The sequence below is a fragment of the Xenopus tropicalis genome, chromosome 3, assembly GCF_000004195.4.
Source record: "Xenopus tropicalis strain Nigerian chromosome 3, UCB_Xtro_10.0, whole genome shotgun sequence".
Lineage (NCBI taxonomy): Eukaryota > Metazoa > Chordata > Amphibia > Anura > Pipidae > Xenopus > Xenopus tropicalis.
Window position 1 is genome coordinate 21,990,563 of NC_030679.2, and position 20,552 is coordinate 22,011,114.

A 20,552-nucleotide genomic window follows, 5' to 3' on the forward strand; every position below is an offset into this window, starting at 1 on the left:
GATGGGGGCGATCGTATAGTATTTTTACTTCTAATTGTGCCCCTACCTGCAGCACCCAAGACAGCTGCCTTCTCTGCCTACCCCTAGTTCCAGCCCTGAATGGAGGTTCTTTTCAAGCATCCAGGAACCAGACAGCACCACTATATATAGTAAAGATTAATGCATCTGGTGTGCAAGGCAGTGCCAAACATACTTTTATGCTCACAAACCAAAATCCACACCGCAAACCTGCTTGCCAACTGAATTCGGTGCTATGTGTTTATGAGCTATAGGAGAATATAATTAGCTGGGACAATTCCTCACATGGAGTCACACTGGCATCTCAATCCATTTTCATGTGGCATAACTCAAAAAGATCTGTAGTAGTAAGATGGCGGATTATTTGTTCTTCTACATAAAGGGCATTTAAGAAGAATATTTATTTGCCTCAGCCTCAGACCCTAATATTACAGAGATCACCTTTATGGTGGATTTAACTTCAGAGTATTTGTTGCTGGACATCTGTGCCTGGTGTTTCTAGTTGCAGAGATATTTATATTTCAGCATATATATTTATACATGGATGTGCCTCATCTTTAGAAACAAATAAGCATTTTACATGCAGTGAGCTATGTTCTTATTAGTGCCCCACAGAGACATCGCAAACTATATATTATGTGCTTGTGCTTTGAATCAGCTCAGGAGCACCAACCCTGAGTTCTTACAACACGGCTGGGGAACTTGATGGTGCTGTTGTGAAGACCTATGAAGTACAGATCCAAGAGATAGGTTTTCCCAGGTTTCAGATCTTTGATTTTTTCCACTCTTGGGGAATGGGGCCCTGCATGTTTGCAAAACACTCTTTCAGCTTTAGAGCGGCTGTTTGTGCTGAGGCAGCTGTTTTGATGCTTGTGAATCAACTTTAGATCCAAGTTCTGCTCTAGGTGCCTGGCATAAATGCAGTATTTGGTCCCATGTCCACTTCCGGTCCATGTCACGGTAGCTGACGAGCAGGTTGAGTTATGAACAGAAAAACCGATGTCCGAGGAAAGGTTCGGGAAGGGCAAGTGGTTATGGGCAGTAGTAGCAAGGATTTTCACCAGACCTGGACCGCCCTTGCTAGATTTCAATGTAATGATGCAGCTGGTTTTTGGTTTGCCAGAAATCTTGAAGTTATGAGCTCTGTGGATGTTTTGGGATATAATGACCTTTCCATTTACTGTGACCTGAAGATGAACCTTATGGAGACATGAATGAATGAAGAGCCATTTGTCCCCATGGGCTGGAAGGTCAACAGTCATCATTCTTAGAACTTTGCTTTTGAGGAAGATGTTCACCATCTCATCATTAGGAAGAGTTGCTAACTGTGACCTGTGCTTGTTTTTAGTTTCTGCAAAGGTCCCTGTATATGCTAAACTTGTGCCTGTGTGAGAGTTCACAGCAAAAACATCAAAGTAATAAAGAGTTTTAGGCTTTAATTTAGAAATGGTGGCATTTGTCCAGTGCCCGACGCACACCTTTTGAGCTCCCACAAAATTCTTGCTAGACAATTGATCATGGTTGATCTTTTGCTCCATAACATTTTCTTTAAGATTGTTAGAATTTTTTTTAGATGTCTTCATAGCTGGGTCCAAAGATTTACTCGATTTGCCTTCATTTTCCTTCAGTTGATTACTGAACATTTTATTTATGTTGGACTCGGTAGCACACAAGGTTTTGACATTGTGTTGCTTATTTACAAATACACAATAATTGATCTTCTTGCCATCTCCCAGACTGGGTTTCCATGACAGCTTTATTCTGTCCTCTTCCGCAGAAGTAATCTCAAGCTGAGAATCATTTGGAAGCTGAGGCCACAGGTTACCTTGATTTTTGTGGTCCCAGACAAAGACTTGGAAGCTGGTGTCTGACTCCAGAGATGCAATGTCAAGAAAATACAAACTATCTGAGGTCACACCTGTAGTGAAGGTCTCTTCTCCGTTGCCCTGAAAGGAAAAAAGTGTCCTGGTGTGCAGAGGCTGGTTATGAGGCCTGAGGTGTCCCTTATTAACTCCTAGAATAAAAAAAATGACAATTCAGAAAAATGATAAATGTGTCATATTATAAAATATAGTGATAAACTTTTTTATTTGACTGACAAGGCACTACATGTGCACATACAGTTATAACACCAATTAAATTCTTTGTGGTGGAACAGTTGACTTTTAAAAATACAATTTATAAGAATAAAATTGTTTTGAACTCAAAACTATTATTAGACAGTTACCCCATTACTACTAAAGGCATCATCATCTTATATAACTACAGTACATTCCTAAGGGCTATTACAGGCTATTACAGGCTCCATCTCACCATGCTATGCCTGCTATGCCACAACCACGGCCCCTTGCCAGAGGCTATTAAACAGCTTTGGGCAGAGCGTGGCAGCACCATTTTTCTTTCTCATTTCAGTGTTTTTGTGCCGTACACAGCAAATTCAAGAATAACTATATATGCATGTGCCTCCCCACTTTCTTTAGTGGAAGAGGCATAGCAGCCCATGGTGAAAGTTTTGCTCACCAGAGTGACTAACAAATTCCTTCTGTTAGAAAACATTTATAGCCCTCTCTTGTTACACATGGACCTATATTTTTTTCTCCAAGTCATGTGATTCTAGTTTGCCAACTGGAAATAGCTTGGGTGCATTTTACCACTGTACTTCTCCTTAAGAAAACTGCTCTGTGCTCCTTATTCATCATCCTGTTACCATCCCATTTGACTTATGTGCTGGTAAACCTGACTGTCACTGTACACTGTCTCATCTGGCCTCAGCTGTAGTGCCCAGTATCTATACAACACCATAGGCTGCTACAGTGTTGTATCGAGAGGTTACTGGGCACCACAGCACAATCATTTCAGGGTCCCACTTTTTGAATACTTCCTGGGCACAGCAGCTCCACAGCAGTGGCAGGATCTGCTTCCACTAACATTTAACCCCCTGCCAGTCTCTATTTGAATTATTTGCCTTTTCAGTGTCCTGTTATAAATTATAAAATTTAGTCGGCTAATATATTTTCTCAGCGGGGGTATTTTAATCATGAGGCAAGGTGCTGGTGCAAATTGCTGCCCACGGGTACAGCTAAATGTTCTTAGTGGGAGTTGTGTTATAACCAACATTACCTCCTGCCCCATGAGCCCTCTTGTTGTGTACGCCAGATAGGGTCCAGAAAAGTGGCGATTCACATGGAGTTACTCTGAGAGTCAATATGTCATGACTTCCATTTGCAACAAAGTAAAATCTGTGGAGAGAAGACACACTGCAGTGAGCAGAAATAAGAGAGATATAAATTAGAACTTCTTGCAGTACAATCAGTAGTTCCCCTACGGAACCAGAAGCACAAGCTAATGCAATCACCACCCATTTGCTCCTCATAGTACTTCTAGATTGTTGGCAGCGGGTTCCTAGGCACTCACTCTCATGGTTTATGAAGCAGCTGCAGCAGATTGTCTCACACAGATTTTGTGCTTGAGTATGGCTGGGAAATCTACAGGTATTTCTGAATGTGGCTCCCAAGTATAAGGTTGGGGATCCCTGCTTTAGATGAGCAAGAACTGATATATACTATCTAACCACTGGGATCACATATGCAATATGATCCTATTTGTGATCACTGGCACAACCATTGAGCCTTTAGACTGTTTGATTTGATAACTAAAGGAGTGTGTCCCCATTATTCTCCAACCAGGTATTTCTCCCTGAACAACTGAACTGGGGTACAAATTGCCCTACCAGAAGTTAACTAAAAAAACTCAGTAAATGCTGAATTTACTGTTACGCTTTTTTATAAAATTTCATTAGATGTTATCTATTATATATATAGCTGATATCATTGTATTAGCTTACAGCATGACTTTCCATTTGGAGGCCTAGAGGACAGATGCAGGCCACCATTGACTTACATGCCTTGCTGCATTAAAGAAATGGGGTAATGGTTTATAGGGCTATTTGTATATAATAGCACACATTGGCTTTGCCTAAAACCAGTGGCTTTTGGGGCATTTTGACTGTCACTGGCAGACCTCTGTACATAAAACATTCCCGTGAGTGTTTTGGAGCTGCAGTACAGATATTGCTGGTCTGTAGGCTGCATAGTGTGTTGGGCAGCACTTAACCCAAGAGGCGCCGGCATGGGAGGCTCTAAGGGCCATGCTCCAAGACCAAAAATCTTTCTAGAATAAAGTACATTTGCTCTTCCTGTATAATCAAATACAAAATAACAGAAAGCAAGGTGAGCTTTTATTTTGATTTTGTAAATTATGTAAGAAATGTTAAACAATAACGACTGGCCTTGTTGCTCCTTATGTAAAGGCTAAACTGAAGGGCAGAGGTCCATTTTGGGGAAGGGATTAACAGAAAGACTTTCCCTTTTGTTTGTTTGCATTTGCCTTACTGGAAAAGCCAAGTAAACTTTGCCCTAAAACTGGAATTATCAGTGAACTCCTATCTTTATACAATCATATATAAATAACACTGAGTTCCACAGGAAGTTTAAACATTGTTGTTGGAAGGGGTGCATTTCCAGAAAAGCCACTTACCCAAACTTAAATTAATACTTTAGCATTAAATCTAAGTAAAATATTAAATTCAATCATTTTCATCAGTTAAAAATACAGTTTTGTTTAACAGGAGTCCATTATGCAGTGGGATTAATTGTACATTGGTAACCTAATTATGCACCTACATTATGCACAGACATGGAGTAGATCCAGTTTCCTTAAGAAATAACAAAAAATATAGATTTTTAACATAATAGGCAAAAAATATGCACAGCACAAATCCTCTTCATTTCCTGGAGCTGCTCATGGGTGGAGCTGGGCACTAGGTCTGGGAATATCTGGGTGTGGCTGGGCATAATTGGTCATGGCCATGATGTAACAGGGCATAGATATAATAATAATAATATTTTCATATATCTGGTCTTTAAGAAAGAAAGACTGACCAACCAATATTTGGATATGGCAATTTTTGCAGGTAAAATTAAAGTAAATGGATAGAGATTTAGGATTACATGTATGAAACCTTCTGTTTCACTTTTTAATCACCATTTCCCACATTTATATGTGAAGATATGACAGAATTTAGAATTTTGGTCCATAGGATAGAATAGCTTCTGCTTGTTCAAAGCCAGTAACAACATTTTGGTTAAATAGAATCTCAATGGGGAAAGGCGGAAATGCTTTGATACATGAGCCAGATATAGTTAATGTTAAATCCAATCCAGTCATGAAAAGTTTTCAACAGGAACTGCAAAAACAATTTGCCTTCACGTGCTCCCAAAAACATATTTCTTTCTCCTTTCTTGGTCATCAGTTATACAATTAACTGGGCTGGAGGACCTGGGACAATTATGGACCTTATAGATGCATTTATGGCTCCAAGAGTGCATAGATTCCCTAGCACAACATCATCATTTTATCATACTATATATATTGTACTTGCATATAGGTTTACAGCATTGCTGTTTTTCGGTACTAGACTCCTGCACTACCTGCTTTTATGTTCTCCCTGTGTTTGTGTGGGTGCTTCAGGTCCAGTTTATGCCCATACAATGCATGATAGCCTAATGTTGAAATGTTCTTCAACAGAAGCATTTTTCTTGGATTTATTGGCAATTTCGTCCTAATTTAATGCCATGTGTTGGAAAGATACACTGTCTGTAGGCCAGGGAAGAAGTCATGAAGCATCCAGAAAAAGGCAACAGCATTGTCCTACAGTATTTACTGTCTAACTGAAGACTTACCTGGAAGGTTTGTCCATGCGTAGAAAGCCATCCACTCTTTGTCCAATAGGAAGTGGGCTCCTGGCGTTACTCATATGATTTGCATGTAATGGAGACAAGACATCACCCCCAAGACTATAGGACGAGGACTGAATGGAAAACACTAGAATGAGAAGCAGCTTTTCCATGATGCTCTGTTGTCCCTGCAGCAGAAGGCACAATGTGATCCCAAGCTGCCCTATAATGAGAATGCAGAAGAGCTTATATTGCAGAGCTGCTTGTTTGCAGTGTTTTCTAGAACAGGACAATGCTCTGTGGGGTTGGACTCATTGGAACGTCTGCTACAAAAAAAGGCCAAGGTTTTTGTGCAGGAAAACAATGCAGTTGTGGCGAGGCCTGTTCTACAGTCACACAAATACTATTTATAGGATTCTGTATGACTGGGGTTTTTGCTTCCCTTGTGGTATCCAAAATATATACAAATAAAACTCCCCAATATAACGTTTTAGACAAATAAAAATTGTATAAATAAGGAATTTAGCTTATTAATCAATGTATAATATGCAGTAACAATAAAGTAACTCTGCAGTTGCATTTATTTCAAATACATTTTTAATGAAATGCTTTTCTGTTCTTTTCTGCTTTTATATCCCAACAAGCAAAACCGTGGAATAAAAGACCTATACCAGTAGTTTGAATTTAAACATCTTGATGGTTGCTATTGGTTACAAAGCCTCCCACAAAATATGTGCTGGTTATATCTTTTACTTTTCAAAATAGCTAAAATCTGATTTCATATTATAAGCTCTATAGGGGTGGGCCCCTTCCTCCTGATTCTCTTAAAACGATGCCCTTAATATCTGTAACTGAACAGTCTGTATTTTTTTCCTTTCATTTCAGTGTTTGTTCCCATGTCTATACTATTAAAGTGTACAAAGTATATATAAAAATATAACACTTTTATACAGCACTGGGTTCCAGGCCAGGACTGGTAATCTCAGGATTCTTGCAAAAGCTGTACGATGCCACAGACCTATTTATTGGGCTGGTGGGGGCAGTTTGGGCCTCTGGGTACTTGCAAAGCCAGGGCCTATTCTGAACCCCAGACCAAACCTGCTAGGTTCCCAGGTCATGAGATGCAAGTAATAATAAAGGCCAACATTTTTTTTTTTTTACATATATTCTATACTGATTTTTATTATACTGACATTTACATTATGTGCTTTATATGCTGTTATCCTTTTCCTACAAATAATGCCATGTATAGGCACAAAATACTGGAATTCAAGCTACACACTGGGACAGGGACTGGTGTTGCCACTATATAAAAAAAGGACAATAAATGAATGAGGCAGTGGCAGCCAAATCTTACATGGAATATTGCCCATTGGCTCTATTCTCTCATCTGTCCTACATATGGTTTGTTAGGGAGCGGGTTCTGCGGTGCCACATCTTCCCCAAGATTCTGTGCCTTGCTCCCACCATCACTTTGTTTCTGTCACATTTCCCATATAAACCATATTAGCCCTTGGAGCACCTTCCCCTCTGGGCTGTGATGTTTGGGGGTGCAACACACTAGTGGAAGGCTTATGACCCCTTTTTAAGGCTAGTAAATTGAATGATTTTGCTTGTGTTGATCTGGTATAAGTAAACGGTGCTAAACCTGATTGATGGGAAAACTGAAAGCACTGACTGACTGAAGGATTATGGAAACAATTCAGCGCTGAAGCTGAGGTTGCTTTGGCTGGACTGAATGGCTTTCGCCTGCCTCTTTTCTTTATGTGCAGATTACTGTACCTAGTTTCTGGTAATGTTTCATATTTGCCATAAATACCACAAAATGTGGTGGAATGCATGTATTTAATAGTGCCTTTAAATAAACATCAAAGAGAACAAATGGAGTGTTTTGCTCTGCATTCCAGTCAAACAAGTTACCTGGGAAGTTCAGAATAAAAGACGCTTTACAATCATCTCTAAGCTATTTGTTGTGTCATAAATACCCACATATGGGGAATAACACCCTGTGGCCGATATTATAATGCTTGAAGAATGTGCCCCATCTGTTAAAATGGTTCTCAAGTAGCATGGCAGTGGGACTCGAGTGGAGGGGAATATTTTCATTTGCAACCTGTTTCCTGTACTTTTACATGCAAAATGAAAATGAGAAGAGTAGTAAGGTGGAAGAATCTCTTTTAATATTTTTTGGTTGTTTGTGTCCATGGGCTATGATAAAGTGGCCAGGAGCCTAATGCCAGTTATAGTCCTGCAACATCTACATGAACAACTGGATGCCAGTCAAAACATTAGATCATTTATAACATAATGATTACTACAGACACCTGCCAACTACTCTTGAAGCCATATGTATAAAAAGAACTTCATCCATCCAGGTTGCCTTTAATGTGAATACTTGGAAGAAACAGGGTAGTGTGGGCGAAAGAATAAAGGTTGGGGACTATTGTGTTAGGGTACCATCTTGGAAATGCACAACCAAATCAATGTGAACTCATGGTTCAAAGATTAATAGTAAGGCTGCAGCATCCCCTTAATCACTTAGGATCCCTTCTCCTCCTCGCACTCGTCCCCCTTCCTTAGGAATTTACTTTGGCTCTTGGCTTACTGAGCATGCTCAGTTCTTCTCAACTCAGATTACTAAACACACCCACCACTATAACAGTCAACCAATGAGGAGATGGCATTGCTGGTTTCCATAGCTTAACCATTACAATACTCAATCCAAGCAGGACTTTTTATCAAAGTAAGTTATGCCTGTGTAAGCCTGCATTCTTGATGAAAGTTACACTGAATACTTTGTGCACATATGCTGTTTGCAGATTTAAATGTCACTGATGATGTGTCACAGGGAAAATGACTGCCGGGTGAAAACTGGCATTTGTTTTAGGAAAATGTGTTGGCGCTGGCTGATGGAGGCGATATTTGCAGTATAAATGACACGGTTCAGGGAGATGTGCTGAACTTATATACATGGTAGGAAAATGTAGGGTGTAAATGAGTGACAAACTCAGACATCCCCAGATGCAGACTTTATCATTTTCCTTAGCTTTGCATAGTAGATTTATTTTATTTGCTGGTTATTACAGTGCTGGCATAGATACTGTTGCCATGGCAACCATATGATAAGCAGAATCTCCTATCTTGCCTCATTAATGTGGCACAAAATGTCTTCTGATAGCAAATGTGGAGGGATCTTAGATGCCTGTGCCAGCCAGCCTTGGTCATAAGTTTGTTCCCAATCTCAGAAGTAACAAAAGGCAACCTGCCAGTTCCCAGCCCCACCTAAAAGACATTACACCCTTACCTGCCCTGTCATAGCATGTCAAAAAGCAATATACAAGGCCTGGCCCTAATGGGAACCAGTGGAAGGAAGAGTAACAGGTTTGGTCTGTGAGAATGGGAACATCAATTGCACGATGCACGATGAACAATTAAAATTTGTTAACCTGCAAAATTCTCACTCAACACCCATTTTGTGTTCCCATCATGTCCAGATGAAATAGGCCTTGTATAATTAAAGCTTGCATCACAGGCGTGGATCACACAGCTGTGTTTTTCCATGCTTTGCTATGGGAGGTGGTGACATTATAGGTGTTTTGGCTGCTTCTTTTCTCCTCAAGAACATAGTTGCTGTCAAAATATGAGTTCTACAGGGACAATATACTAATCATTTAGGGGTATAGATAACAATACATGCTTTATATTGCCTTGTCAACAACGGCATTCCAATGTCAAAAGGCAATCGCATACACATACGTTCTGATGTGACAGGAAAGCTCTGTGGGTCGCCTCTCACTGGCACTAGTAGCAGGTGCAAGATGTCCATTTAATTTAGAAAAACCCGTGGGCCCTGGTGCTTGTGGGCCCGGCTGGCCCTTACCCATAGGCACTCCCCTGCTGATATCCCTCCCCCGATCGCGCTGAAGATAAATATAATATGCACATTCGGGTGGTGGGAGGGCGTTTAGCGGGGGCTGCTGGGGAGTGGGGGCTGCAACAGGGCCTTGCACGTCCCAGTCTGACCCTAATTAAACTGCTTGGAAGTGATATAGAGACAGCCGTGTGTGCCATGGCGTGCTGAGTAAGCCTTTTATTACCATAACATTGTGGCTGATAATGTGGCCACAGGAAGTTCTCCTTGAAGTCTGGAGATAAGAAAACTCATGGGTGCTTCCCTTCACATAAGTAAACACACATATTCCAATAAATATAGCAGTTTCTTTAGGGTAAGAGCCTTACCTCAGATGACACTTTTGCAGGTGTATAAAGATACTAATACAAAACAGGGGTAACAAGGGTTTCTTTAAATAAATATAGTAAACCCACCACACGGGATGTTGGGTCCAGGTGAAAAAATACTCAACTCACTCAACAAAAATTCTGCTTAAAAATATGCATTGAAAGTCTTTTGCTTCTTTTATGTAGAGCAAAAAAAGCCTTACGTGTTTCCTGTGACACAGGGCATGTAGTCATGCTAACTGCCCCCGTATGGCATGAATATGACTAACAGCCCCCGTATGGCACTAACATGACTAACTGCCCCCCGTATGGCACGAATATGACTAACGGCCCCCGTATGGTACTAACATGACTAACTGCCCCCGTATGGCACGAATATGACTATCAGCCCCCGTATGGTACTAACATGACTAACTGCCCCCGTATGGCATGAATATGACTATCAGCCCCCGTATGGTACTAACATGACTAACAGCCCCCGTATGGCACGAATATGACTATCAGCCCCCGTATGGTACTAACATGACTAACAGCCCCCGTATGGTACTAACATGACTATCAGCCCCCGTATGGCACGAATATGACTAACGGCCCCCGTATGGCACTAACATGACTAACTGCCCCCGTATGGCACGAATATGACTAACGGCCCCCGTATGGTACTAACATGACTAACTGCCCCCGTATGGCACGAATATGACTATCAGCCCCCGTATGGTACTAACATGACTAACTGCCCCCATATGGCACGAATATGACTAACGGCCCTGTATGGCACTAACATGACTAACTGCCCCCATATGGCACAAATATGACTAACGGCCCCCGTATGGCACTAACATGACTAACTGCCCCCGTATGGCACGAATATGACTAACGGCCCCCGTATGGTACTAACATGACTAACTGCCCCCGTATGGCACGAATATGACTAACGCCCCCCGTATGGCACTAACATGACTAACTGCCCCCGTATGGCACTAATATGACTAACGGCCCCCGTATGGCACTAACATGACTAACTGCCCCCGTATGGCACGAATATGACTAACGGCCCCCGTATGCACTAACATGACTAACTGCCCCCATATGGCACGAATATGACTAACGGCCCCCGTATTGGCACTAACATGACTAACTGCCCCCGTATGGCATGAATATGACTAACGGCCCCCGTATGGTACTAACATGACTAACTGCCCCCGTATGGCACGAATATGACTAACGGCCCCCTTATGGCACAAAATGTGTAAGGCTTTTTTTTGCACTATATACAAGATGTAAAAGACCTTAAATAAATATATTTACGCAGCATTTATGAGGTCCAGCTTGTGCCGGTCTATTTTTCTCTACATGGTCCATGGATTACTCCTTTCTTTAAATAAATATAGTAAACCCACCACACGGGATGTTGGGTCCAGGTGAAAAAATACTCAACTCACTCAACAAAAATTCTGCTTAAAAATATGCATTGAAAGTCTTTTGCTTCTTTTATGTAGAGCAAAAAAAGCCTTACGTGTTTCCTGTGACACAGGGCATGTAGTCATGCTAACTGCCCCCGTATGGCATGAATATGACTAACAGCCCCCGTATGGCACTAACATGACTAACTGCCCCCCGTATGGCACGAATATGACTAACGGCCCCCGTATGGTACTAACATGACTAACTGCCCCCGTATGGCACGAATATGACTATCAGCCCCCGTATGGTACTAACATGACTAACTGCCCCCGTATGGCATGAATATGACTATCAGCCCCCGTATGGTACTAACATGACTAACAGCCCCCGTATGGTACTAACATGACTATCAGCCCCCGTATGGCACGAATATGACTAACGGCCCCCGTATGGCACTAACATGACTAACTGCCCCCGTATGGCACGAATATGACTAACGGCCCCCGTATGGTACTAACATGACTAACTGCCCCCGTATGGCACGAATATGACTATCAGCCCCCGTATGGTACTAACATGACTAACTGCCCCCATATGGCACGAATATGACTAACGGCCCTGTATGGCACTAACATGACTAACTGCCCCCATATGGCACAAATATGACTAACGGCCCCCGTATGGCACTAACATGACTAACTGCCCCCGTATGGCACGAATATGACTAACGGCTCCCGTATGGTACTAACATGACTAACTGCCCCCGTATGGCACGAATATGACTAACGCCCCCCGTATGGCACTAACATGACTAACTGCCCCCGTATGGCACTAATATGACTAACGGCCCCCGTATGGCACTAACATGACTAACTGCCCCCGTATGGCACGAATATGACTAACGGCCCCCGTATGCACTAACATGACTAACTGCCCCCATATGGCACGAATATGACTAACGGCCCCCGTATTGGCACTAACATGACTAACTGCCCCCGTATGGCATGAATATGACTAACGGCCCCCGTATGGTACTAACATGACTAACTGCCCCCGTATGGCACGAATATGACTAACGGCCCCCTTATGGCACAAAATGTGTAAGGCTTTTTTTTGCACTATATACAAGATGTAAAAGACCTTAAATAAATATATTTACGCAGCATTTATGAGGTCCAGCTTGTGCCGGTCTATTTTTCTCTACATGGTCCATGGATTACTCCTGCAGGTGTGACAATGCCTGAAACAAAAACGTAAGTAACTCCCAAAGCTTGCATTTTATAGTCTACTAAATTGGCCAATGAAAGGTATTACATACCCTATATTTTCAAAGTTTGACTCATCTAGTGCCAAGTGTACAGAAGCTACTCAAAACGACCCCCACCCCAGCACTGAGGGTGGATTAGAGAGAGGGAGAACGGGGAAGAGAAAAGGTAAGATTGGGGCAGAGTAGGGGCTTAAGTGGATGGGCTAGGGCATCCAAAGGGTTAATTTGGATATAATCATTTAAACGTGCATGGGAAATTTTCAGATAATTTTTTGGCACATAACCCGGCAGAACTTCAGAATTTCTCAGTGCCCCCCCTTTTTTTAATTTCTTTTTTTTTTCTTCCTTTGGATCAGTCATCAAGGAATTATCTGGGAGTGGGCACAACTGGTGTCCTTTTTCCAACCTAAAATAGGGTTAGTCTTTAATCTAATTTTCCAAAAACCCTATCACATTCATCAATGCAAAGCAAGGCAGGACTTTGTTCTATAGTGTGTAAAAGTCAAATATAACTTACTGTACACAGAATTTGAAAGCATAAGCCCTCTAGCCCAATTACCCTTCACATTTTTCTTACCTGTAAACAAGGTGCTTTTTAGGATCTCTGACCACTGACCACGGTCTAGAGAATAGCTATAGTATCAGCCACAAAGCATAACTGAACTGTTGCTGGCACAAAGGAATGACCCTTATTCTCTAGATTACACTTTTCCCTTGTGGAAAATTTTCTACAGACATTAAACTATTATATATTTTATAGGGTTTTTCAGGCTAAAACAATCATTTTAAGTTTTTTGTAAACCATAAAAACCTTAATACACTTTGATCTACAGTTTGTGAATGAGTTTTCCAAAGTGAAAATGATGTAGGCCTCAGTTTTCAACAATATTGTGCAATTACTGCCGTGCAGCCCTGGGTCACAAGTTCTATTCCAGCCAGGGCACTATCGGCAGGGTTAGACTGGGCTGGCCAGGCACCATTAAAAAAACCCGGTGGGCCACAGTCCTCATGGGCCCCATGCCACCCAACGACCCAGGCCTGCTACCTCTGCCAACCCAGGTGCCGGCCTCCATTGAGGCCAAAAGGAGTAAGTGTGGTACACAGTGGGGGAGAGGTTTGGAATCACGACTGGGGAGGGGGGTCCCCAGGCAACAGTCCCAAACACCCCAGTCCAACCCTGACTATCTGCAAGGAATTTGAATGTTTTCCCCCTGCTTGCACGGGTACTTTGGTTTCCTCCCATACACCACAAACATACAGGCAGGTTAAATGGCTTCTACTCAAACTGTCCATAATGTGTGTGAATGTGATAGGGGATTAGATTGTAAGATTTGTTGGAGCAGTAAATGATGTATAATCCCTGTATTACACTGCAGAATATATCAACGTTATATGAATAAAGAATGGTATTAATTAGAATTACTTTAGCTTAAAGCACAACTAGTAGTTGCAGTTAAACAGCCCCATTCCAGCTATTTTGATGACTACCTAAAAAAAAATATATATATATATTGATATAAATTCCCGAAGATTACCTGTTGTGAAGAGAGGCAGTGTTTCCAAGGGGAAGCGTTGGCTGCCCTTTGGGTTTATTCCGTGGAATTAGCAGGTAGCTTGGTGTAGCACAATCCAAGGTGATGTTTCTGCCAGTGCTATTTACTTCTTACATCTGGCAGAGAGAAAGGCAAATGCTACTCAGTGTTTCCTAGCAGAAATGTATTCCCTGACGCGGCCGCACCCCGGCCAGACACACCTGCAGCTTTGCATGCAATCTCTAAAATCTACATATGATAAAAACAGGAATGCTCGACTCTATAATAATAAGTATGTGCGGCGTCTCGCACAAACGTAACCTGGGTCTAGCTCTTCTGAGCTGTCATGGTAATGGCGTTTGCCCCCCTCACACCTGCTTAGAGACAATTTTCTCAGAGAGACAGAGGATTTCCTAAATTCTGTACAGGTCAAGGGCTGTGGTAGAACTGGATTTAATTATGCAGTGAGTAATATTATGGGGATCTGCTGAGCAAGACTGGGGCAAAGTATGTGTTTGATGTACAAGAACAGGTTGCGGCCTAATGCAGCCCCACAGTGACTGACGCACTGACTGCTTATAAAGAAGGCTTTCACCGGCTGCCCCAGGGCGAGAATCACAAACATTGTGTAAATCCTTGCCCAGTGATGCAATAGCATATAAACCTAAAGGTTAGACTTACTTAATGCTTAAAGATGCGTTATACTGACAAATTAGTTGTTGTGAAAGCAGTAGCTGTTTCTCATGGCTCAGTACTGTGTTTGCCATTTTAATCTTTGATTGCGGCAAAATATTAGCAAGCCAACATCACACACAGGTCTGGAATGGGATTTAAAATAGGCCCTGGCATTTCCAAGACAGGTATGGGATGCCTTATCCGTAAACCCATAATCCAGAAAGCTCCGAATTACGGAAAGCCCGTCCCCCATAGACTCCATTTTAATAAAATAATAAAGAATTTTAAAACTGATTTCCTTTTTCTCTGTAATAATAAAACAGTACCTTGTAACTGATCCTAACTAAGATATAAATAATCCTTACTGGATGCAAAACAATCCTATGGGGTTTAATTAATATATTATTGATTTTTTAGTGGACTTAAGGTATGGAGATCCAAATTACGGGAAGATCCCTTATCCGGAATACCCCTGGACAGTGGGTCCTATACCTGTACTAAAACAGCATCCCCCCCCCACCAGCCCAATAAATAGTGACAGTCTATGGCATCTTACAGCAGCCCCTTTGGCATTTGCCAGAATCCACAGATTACCAGTCCGGGTCTGATCACTCAGTAATCTTTCTTGGTATAAATCTTATGTTTCTGATTGTCTTCTCTATCTCATTCCCTCTCTCTGTTGGAGTTTCTCTGCCTTGGTTCTTCTGCTGTTCTCACTCTATACTACTTCTTTAAGAAATCATATTCAGTCATTGGGACTTCAGTACCACCCTTATCCTTCATCTGTGCAAAACTGCCTAAATAGGACTTTACCACTAAAACACTTAATCTGTCTCTTGTAATTACTGGCTTGACTACTGCAGCTCACTCTCTGCGGGTATCCAACATGTTGCCTCTCATAACTCCAATCTGTTCTAAATGCTGCTGAAAGACTCATCTCTCTCATATAATCAGCCGCTTCTCTATGCACATCCCTTCACTGGCTCCCTATTACCTCTCACATTCAATTCCCATTACTAATGCTCACATTCAAATTACTAACACTCACATTTAAGGCCCTTTACAATGAAGCCCCTCTCTGTATTTCAATCTCAAATACACTCGTTTAAGCCAGTGGTCCCCAACCTTTTTTGTGCCAAGGACCGGTGGCAAGCGGATAAAATTTTCCACGGACCGGGGGGTGGGTGGGCGGGGTTACGCTCGCGCTTTTATACGCGCACATTCAGCGCGATCAGGAACAGAGGCGGCCCACTACAAAGCAGCCCGCGGCCCGGCGGTTCGGGACCCCTGCTTTAAGCAACCTAAACTCTTCTTCTGACCTTCGCCTCTGTTCTCCTCTCATCATTTCATCCCATTCCCAACTGCAGGATTTCTCTTGGGCTTCTGCCTGTCTCTGGACGTTTCTGCCTCGAGCCATCAAAATCTCTCCTTCCTTCCAAATTTTTAAAAGTCCTAAAGACCCACATGTTTAGTGAAGCACATTCAGTGTATATTTTATTGATCAGACATTTATGTATGGACCCCTGTTTCTTATAAATGAATGTAAAGTGCTATATAAATAAATAAGTGTAATTTGCGCTATATAAATAAATGACGATGATGAAAAAAAAATCTCTGACAGTGGCTGACAGTGAGAATGGGCTTCTATACTAACTCAGGGTACTAACTCGGGGTACACAGCCCCTTAGCAGGAAATATCGGTGCCTCTGAGCAGAGCCGAGCCACAGGGAACAGGAGACCTAGGCACGTGCCTCTTCTGCCTACCCCTAGTACCAGCCCTGCTATGAAGATGCCCTCAGTAGCTGCCCATCTTCTGCTGATTCACAGGACCTGCTGGCAGTTGCCTGAGCTTAGGGACCAGCTGCTCATAATGTACAGTATACATATTATAACATTTACATTCAAAAACTAATCATTAATTCATATTTACCTTACATGGCAGCTCAGATACCAATGCATTGTGCAAATGTGCTTACACATCAGACCTGTAGTATCAGTTTCTATGAATCAACAAACTTCTGATTGATGGTTTCTCATAACCCCAAAGCTTAAGAGCAGCTCAGAGCACACAGAGCGTGTGCATTGTCAGTGTAGGGCTCCTATGAATAATTTTAAAAGCCTGTTATGAAGCTGGTACAGAACGTACCTTATATAAAATACAGCATATCTAGAAATATTCATTTCAGTTTCCTTAGGACCAGGTCTGAACTGGCAATCTGTGAATTTTGGCAAATGCCAGAGGGGCTGCTGTAAGATGCCACAGACAGCCCCTATTTATTGGGCCTGTGGGGGGCTGTTTGGGCCTCTGTGTACCTCAGAAGTTTGTTGATTCATAGAAACTGATACTACAGGTCTGATGTGTAAGCACATTTGCACAATGCATTGGTATCTGAGCTGCCATGTAATGTAAATATGAATTAATGATTAGTTAAACAACTGCCAGCAGGTCCTGTGAATCAGCAGAAGATGGGCAGCTACTGAGGGCATCTTCATAGCAGGGCTATAGCAGGGCTCCTGTAGTGCCAACAGAATCAGCCAGTAGCAGCACTGTCACAAAAGTGGGCTACATATAGAATATATATTTGACAATATAAAGCAGATTTGTACATGATACAGATTTTTAGTAAATGGCAGCTCCAAATTCAGTGCATCCAGCATCAGAATGTAAAATTCAGCCCTATAAAATCAGCTTTTATGACATGTGAATCTCATGTTCTGTTTGATACTTTGCAACAACACCTAAGCTTAGCTTCTCTTTAGCTGCTCAGAGCCCATTGAGCATGTGCAGTGTCACTGACACTTCCAACAGAATGCAAGACGGAAAGCTCCTGTGATAAATAAGGGCTGGATCATTACTACTGTAGAGATGCTGAACCTTTAGGCAGGTGCAATAAGTATGTAAAATATGGTTACATTTCTAGCTATATTCATTTTTAGAATTTAGGTCTTTAAGGTTGAAGTGTCAATAAAGGCACAATGGGTTTAAAGCTGTTTAGCAACAGTGGATATTCTTCTCAATGCAGATCAATATTGAAACAGGGAGGGAGCAAGGTTTCTGCAATGCAAAGGGCTAAAGGGGTTGGAACTCTTCACAACAGGCTGCTGCTATACTGGAACTCTTGTTTTTGGTTAAATAATACAGGTCTAAGTTAAACTCATGTACAGCAGCCATACAAACACAGATTTGGCTTGCAGTTTGGCCAATTGACCTAAAACTTGGCCAACTAAATTGTGTTGACTGAATGAATCACATAGGGGTTCTAGGGCCAAATGAGTGCATTATAAGGAAGGGGATACAAGAAGTTGGAGTGAGGATTACATTAATGAGCTGATGAGGTCCACGATCCAACAGAAAAATTAAGCCTCACCAAGTGGCTGGGGAAGCCAGTAGAAGGGCCCCATACATGAGCATTGAGATCAGTCTGCAGGACCCAAATTAGTATGGCCACCTTAACACTATGGGCCTGATTCACTAAAGTGCGATTTAACGTGCGCTATTTATAGCGTGCGGTAAAATTTTTACCGCGTCTTAATTTTGGCGATTTTTGTGCACGATTCACTATAAGCATACTCGCGCTTTTTTACGCGCGATATTGCATGCGTTATTTAACTCGCGAAGACTATTTCAATGCGGTATTTGCTGGTACATGTGCTAAATTACGCCTGCGAATAGTCACCGCATATGAATGGTAGCTTAGAAATAGTGTATAAAAATTGTCGCCGCATATAAATGGTGTATATAAATATTAGCCACATATAAATGGTATCATATAAATAGTAGATGCTTATAAATAGTAGCCACTAGTGATGAGCAAATGTGTTCTGGTTTCTTTAGTGAAAATTAGCAAATCTTTCGAAAGATCCACGAAACGGCAAAAATGTTGTGCGGGCAAAAAAATTGTTGCTGTGACTATTATTTTTTGACGCTTGTATAAATTTTTGTATGTGCGGTGAATTTTTGCGTGGCAAATTTTTTCAGGCGTTTCGCCATTGGCAGATTGTTTTTCGAAACGCATGAAAAAATCCGCCGCAAAAAAATTCAACGCACGTCCAAAAATTCGCTGTGAATCCATGCCTGGCGAAACATTTCATCACTTGTAGCCAAATATAAATAGTTGCGCAAATGAACGCACGCCATGTTAGCCATACACGCCAATACTTGCAGAAAATTACTGTATTAAAAATGACCATTTCCCTGCAAACTGGCGGCTGCGTCACTCTAGGGGAAACACAGACTTGAATAAATAACACTGTAAGTCCATATTTTATTGCAAAAAATAATTTACTGTACTTTTGTATAATTTTTCGCCTGCCTGTAGTAAGTGTTAATTTTCGCATAGCCGAATGCGATATTTAGCGCGCAAAAGATATAGTGAATCATGCGATCATATTCTTTTCAGCACGGAAACGAACGTATGCAGTAAAACTAGCGCGAGAAATACTGCATGCGAAAATGTGACTTATCGCATACGGTAATGCTGTAGTGAATCGCGCGCTAATTGTTGCGTCTTTTTTACCGCAAAAAAGCGTGCGATAAACTTTAGTGAATCAGGCCCTATGTCTTTGTATTGTTACAGATCAATGTGCCCAGGCCAACAATCAAGCTACCCATTGGCCCTGCAGTCAGACATCAGGAAAGGGCTTAAGGTCCCCATACACGGGCCGACTATAGCTGCCGATATCGGTCCCTTGGACCGATTCGGCAGCTAATCGGCCTGTGTATGGGCAGAACCGAGCGGCCTGGCCGACCGATATCTGGCCTGAACTTGGCCAGATCTCGATCGGCCAGGTTAGAAAATCCGGTCGGATTGGGGACCGCATTGGCTCGTTGATGCGGTCCCCAAACCGACTGCCACATAAGCTCAAATGTAATCCGATCGTTTGGCCCCAGGGCCAAACGATCGGATTATTTTTTTTTTTAAGCTAGTTGCTACCCGATATCGCCCACCCGTAGGTGGGGATATCGGGTGAAGATCCGCTCGCTTGGTGACATCGCCAAGCGAGCGGATCTTATAGTGTATGGGCACCTTTAGTTCTGATTAAATGTATATTGCTAGAATAAAATATTTTCAAGGATGGAGGCAGACAGAAACTGCATTAATAGACTGAAATTAAAATAAAAGGTTAGAGGGGCACGAGATGTGGGAGACTGTCTGGGGACCTGGGTGTGTGCCTTTTGTAAGTCCAGTCCTAATGCCAGCTGTAGGGACCAGGACCTTTTGATTATCCTAAAAGGTCTAAAGTCTATGGAGAAGAAAAGTCCCATATAGAGAGATTTCTGATATCATTATACAGGTTTGGGACCTGTTATCCAGGCCTGGGGTTTTCCGGATTAGGGATCTTTCCATAATTTGGATCTCCGTAACTAAAAAATCGTACTAAAAATCATTTAAATATTGAATAACCCCAATAAAATTGTTTTGGCTCCAATAAGGATTAATTATATCTCAGTTGGGATCAAGTACAATTTTTTATTATTGTTTTATTATTACAGAGAAAAAGGATATCATTTTTAAAAATTAGAATTATTTGCTTATAATGGAGTCTATGTGAGATGGCCTTTCCGTAATTCAGAACTTTCTGGATAAGGGGTTTCCGGATAAGGGATCCCATAGCTGTATACAACAAACTATTGTACCTATGCTAAGTGCCACACATTTGAGTTGGTTTAGGGTCAGAACT

At 41.9% G+C, this 20,552-nt stretch overlaps 1 protein-coding gene across 1 annotated transcript; it reads right to left on the reverse strand.

Moving 5' to 3' along the window:
- Positions 1 to 400: 400 nt before the first annotated feature.
- On the reverse strand, positions 401 to 14,580 carry ndnfl1.1 (neuron-derived neurotrophic factor like 1, gene 1). Its single transcript, XM_002937258.5, has 4 exons — positions 14,199 to 14,580; positions 5,760 to 5,976; positions 3,139 to 3,257; positions 401 to 2,032 (listed from the first exon to the last, which is right to left on the reverse strand). Exons 2-4 carry the CDS (start codon positions 5,924 to 5,926, stop codon positions 678 to 680), a joined length of 1,641 nt encoding a protein of 546 aa, XP_002937304.1. The 5' UTR covers positions 5,927 to 5,976; positions 14,199 to 14,580; the 3' UTR covers positions 401 to 677.
- Between the last annotated feature and the right edge of the window lie 5,972 nt (positions 14,581 to 20,552).

What these genes read in the sequence shown, in the direction of transcription:
- ndnfl1.1 (XM_002937258.5), bottom strand. Translation starts at nt 5,926, where the DNA reads ATGGAAAAGCTGCTTCTCATTCTAGTGTTTTCCATTCAGTCCTCGTCC. An exon ending in CGCATGGACAAACCTTCCAG is followed by an intron (nt 3,258 to 5,759) that starts GTAAGTCTTCAG and finishes TTCTCTCCACAG; the next exon opens with ATTTTACTTTGTTGCAAATG. An exon ending in GAGGGCTCATGGGGCAGGAG is followed by an intron (nt 2,033 to 3,138) that starts GTAATGTTGGTT and finishes TTTTTATTCTAG; the next exon opens with GAGTTAATAAGGGACACCTC.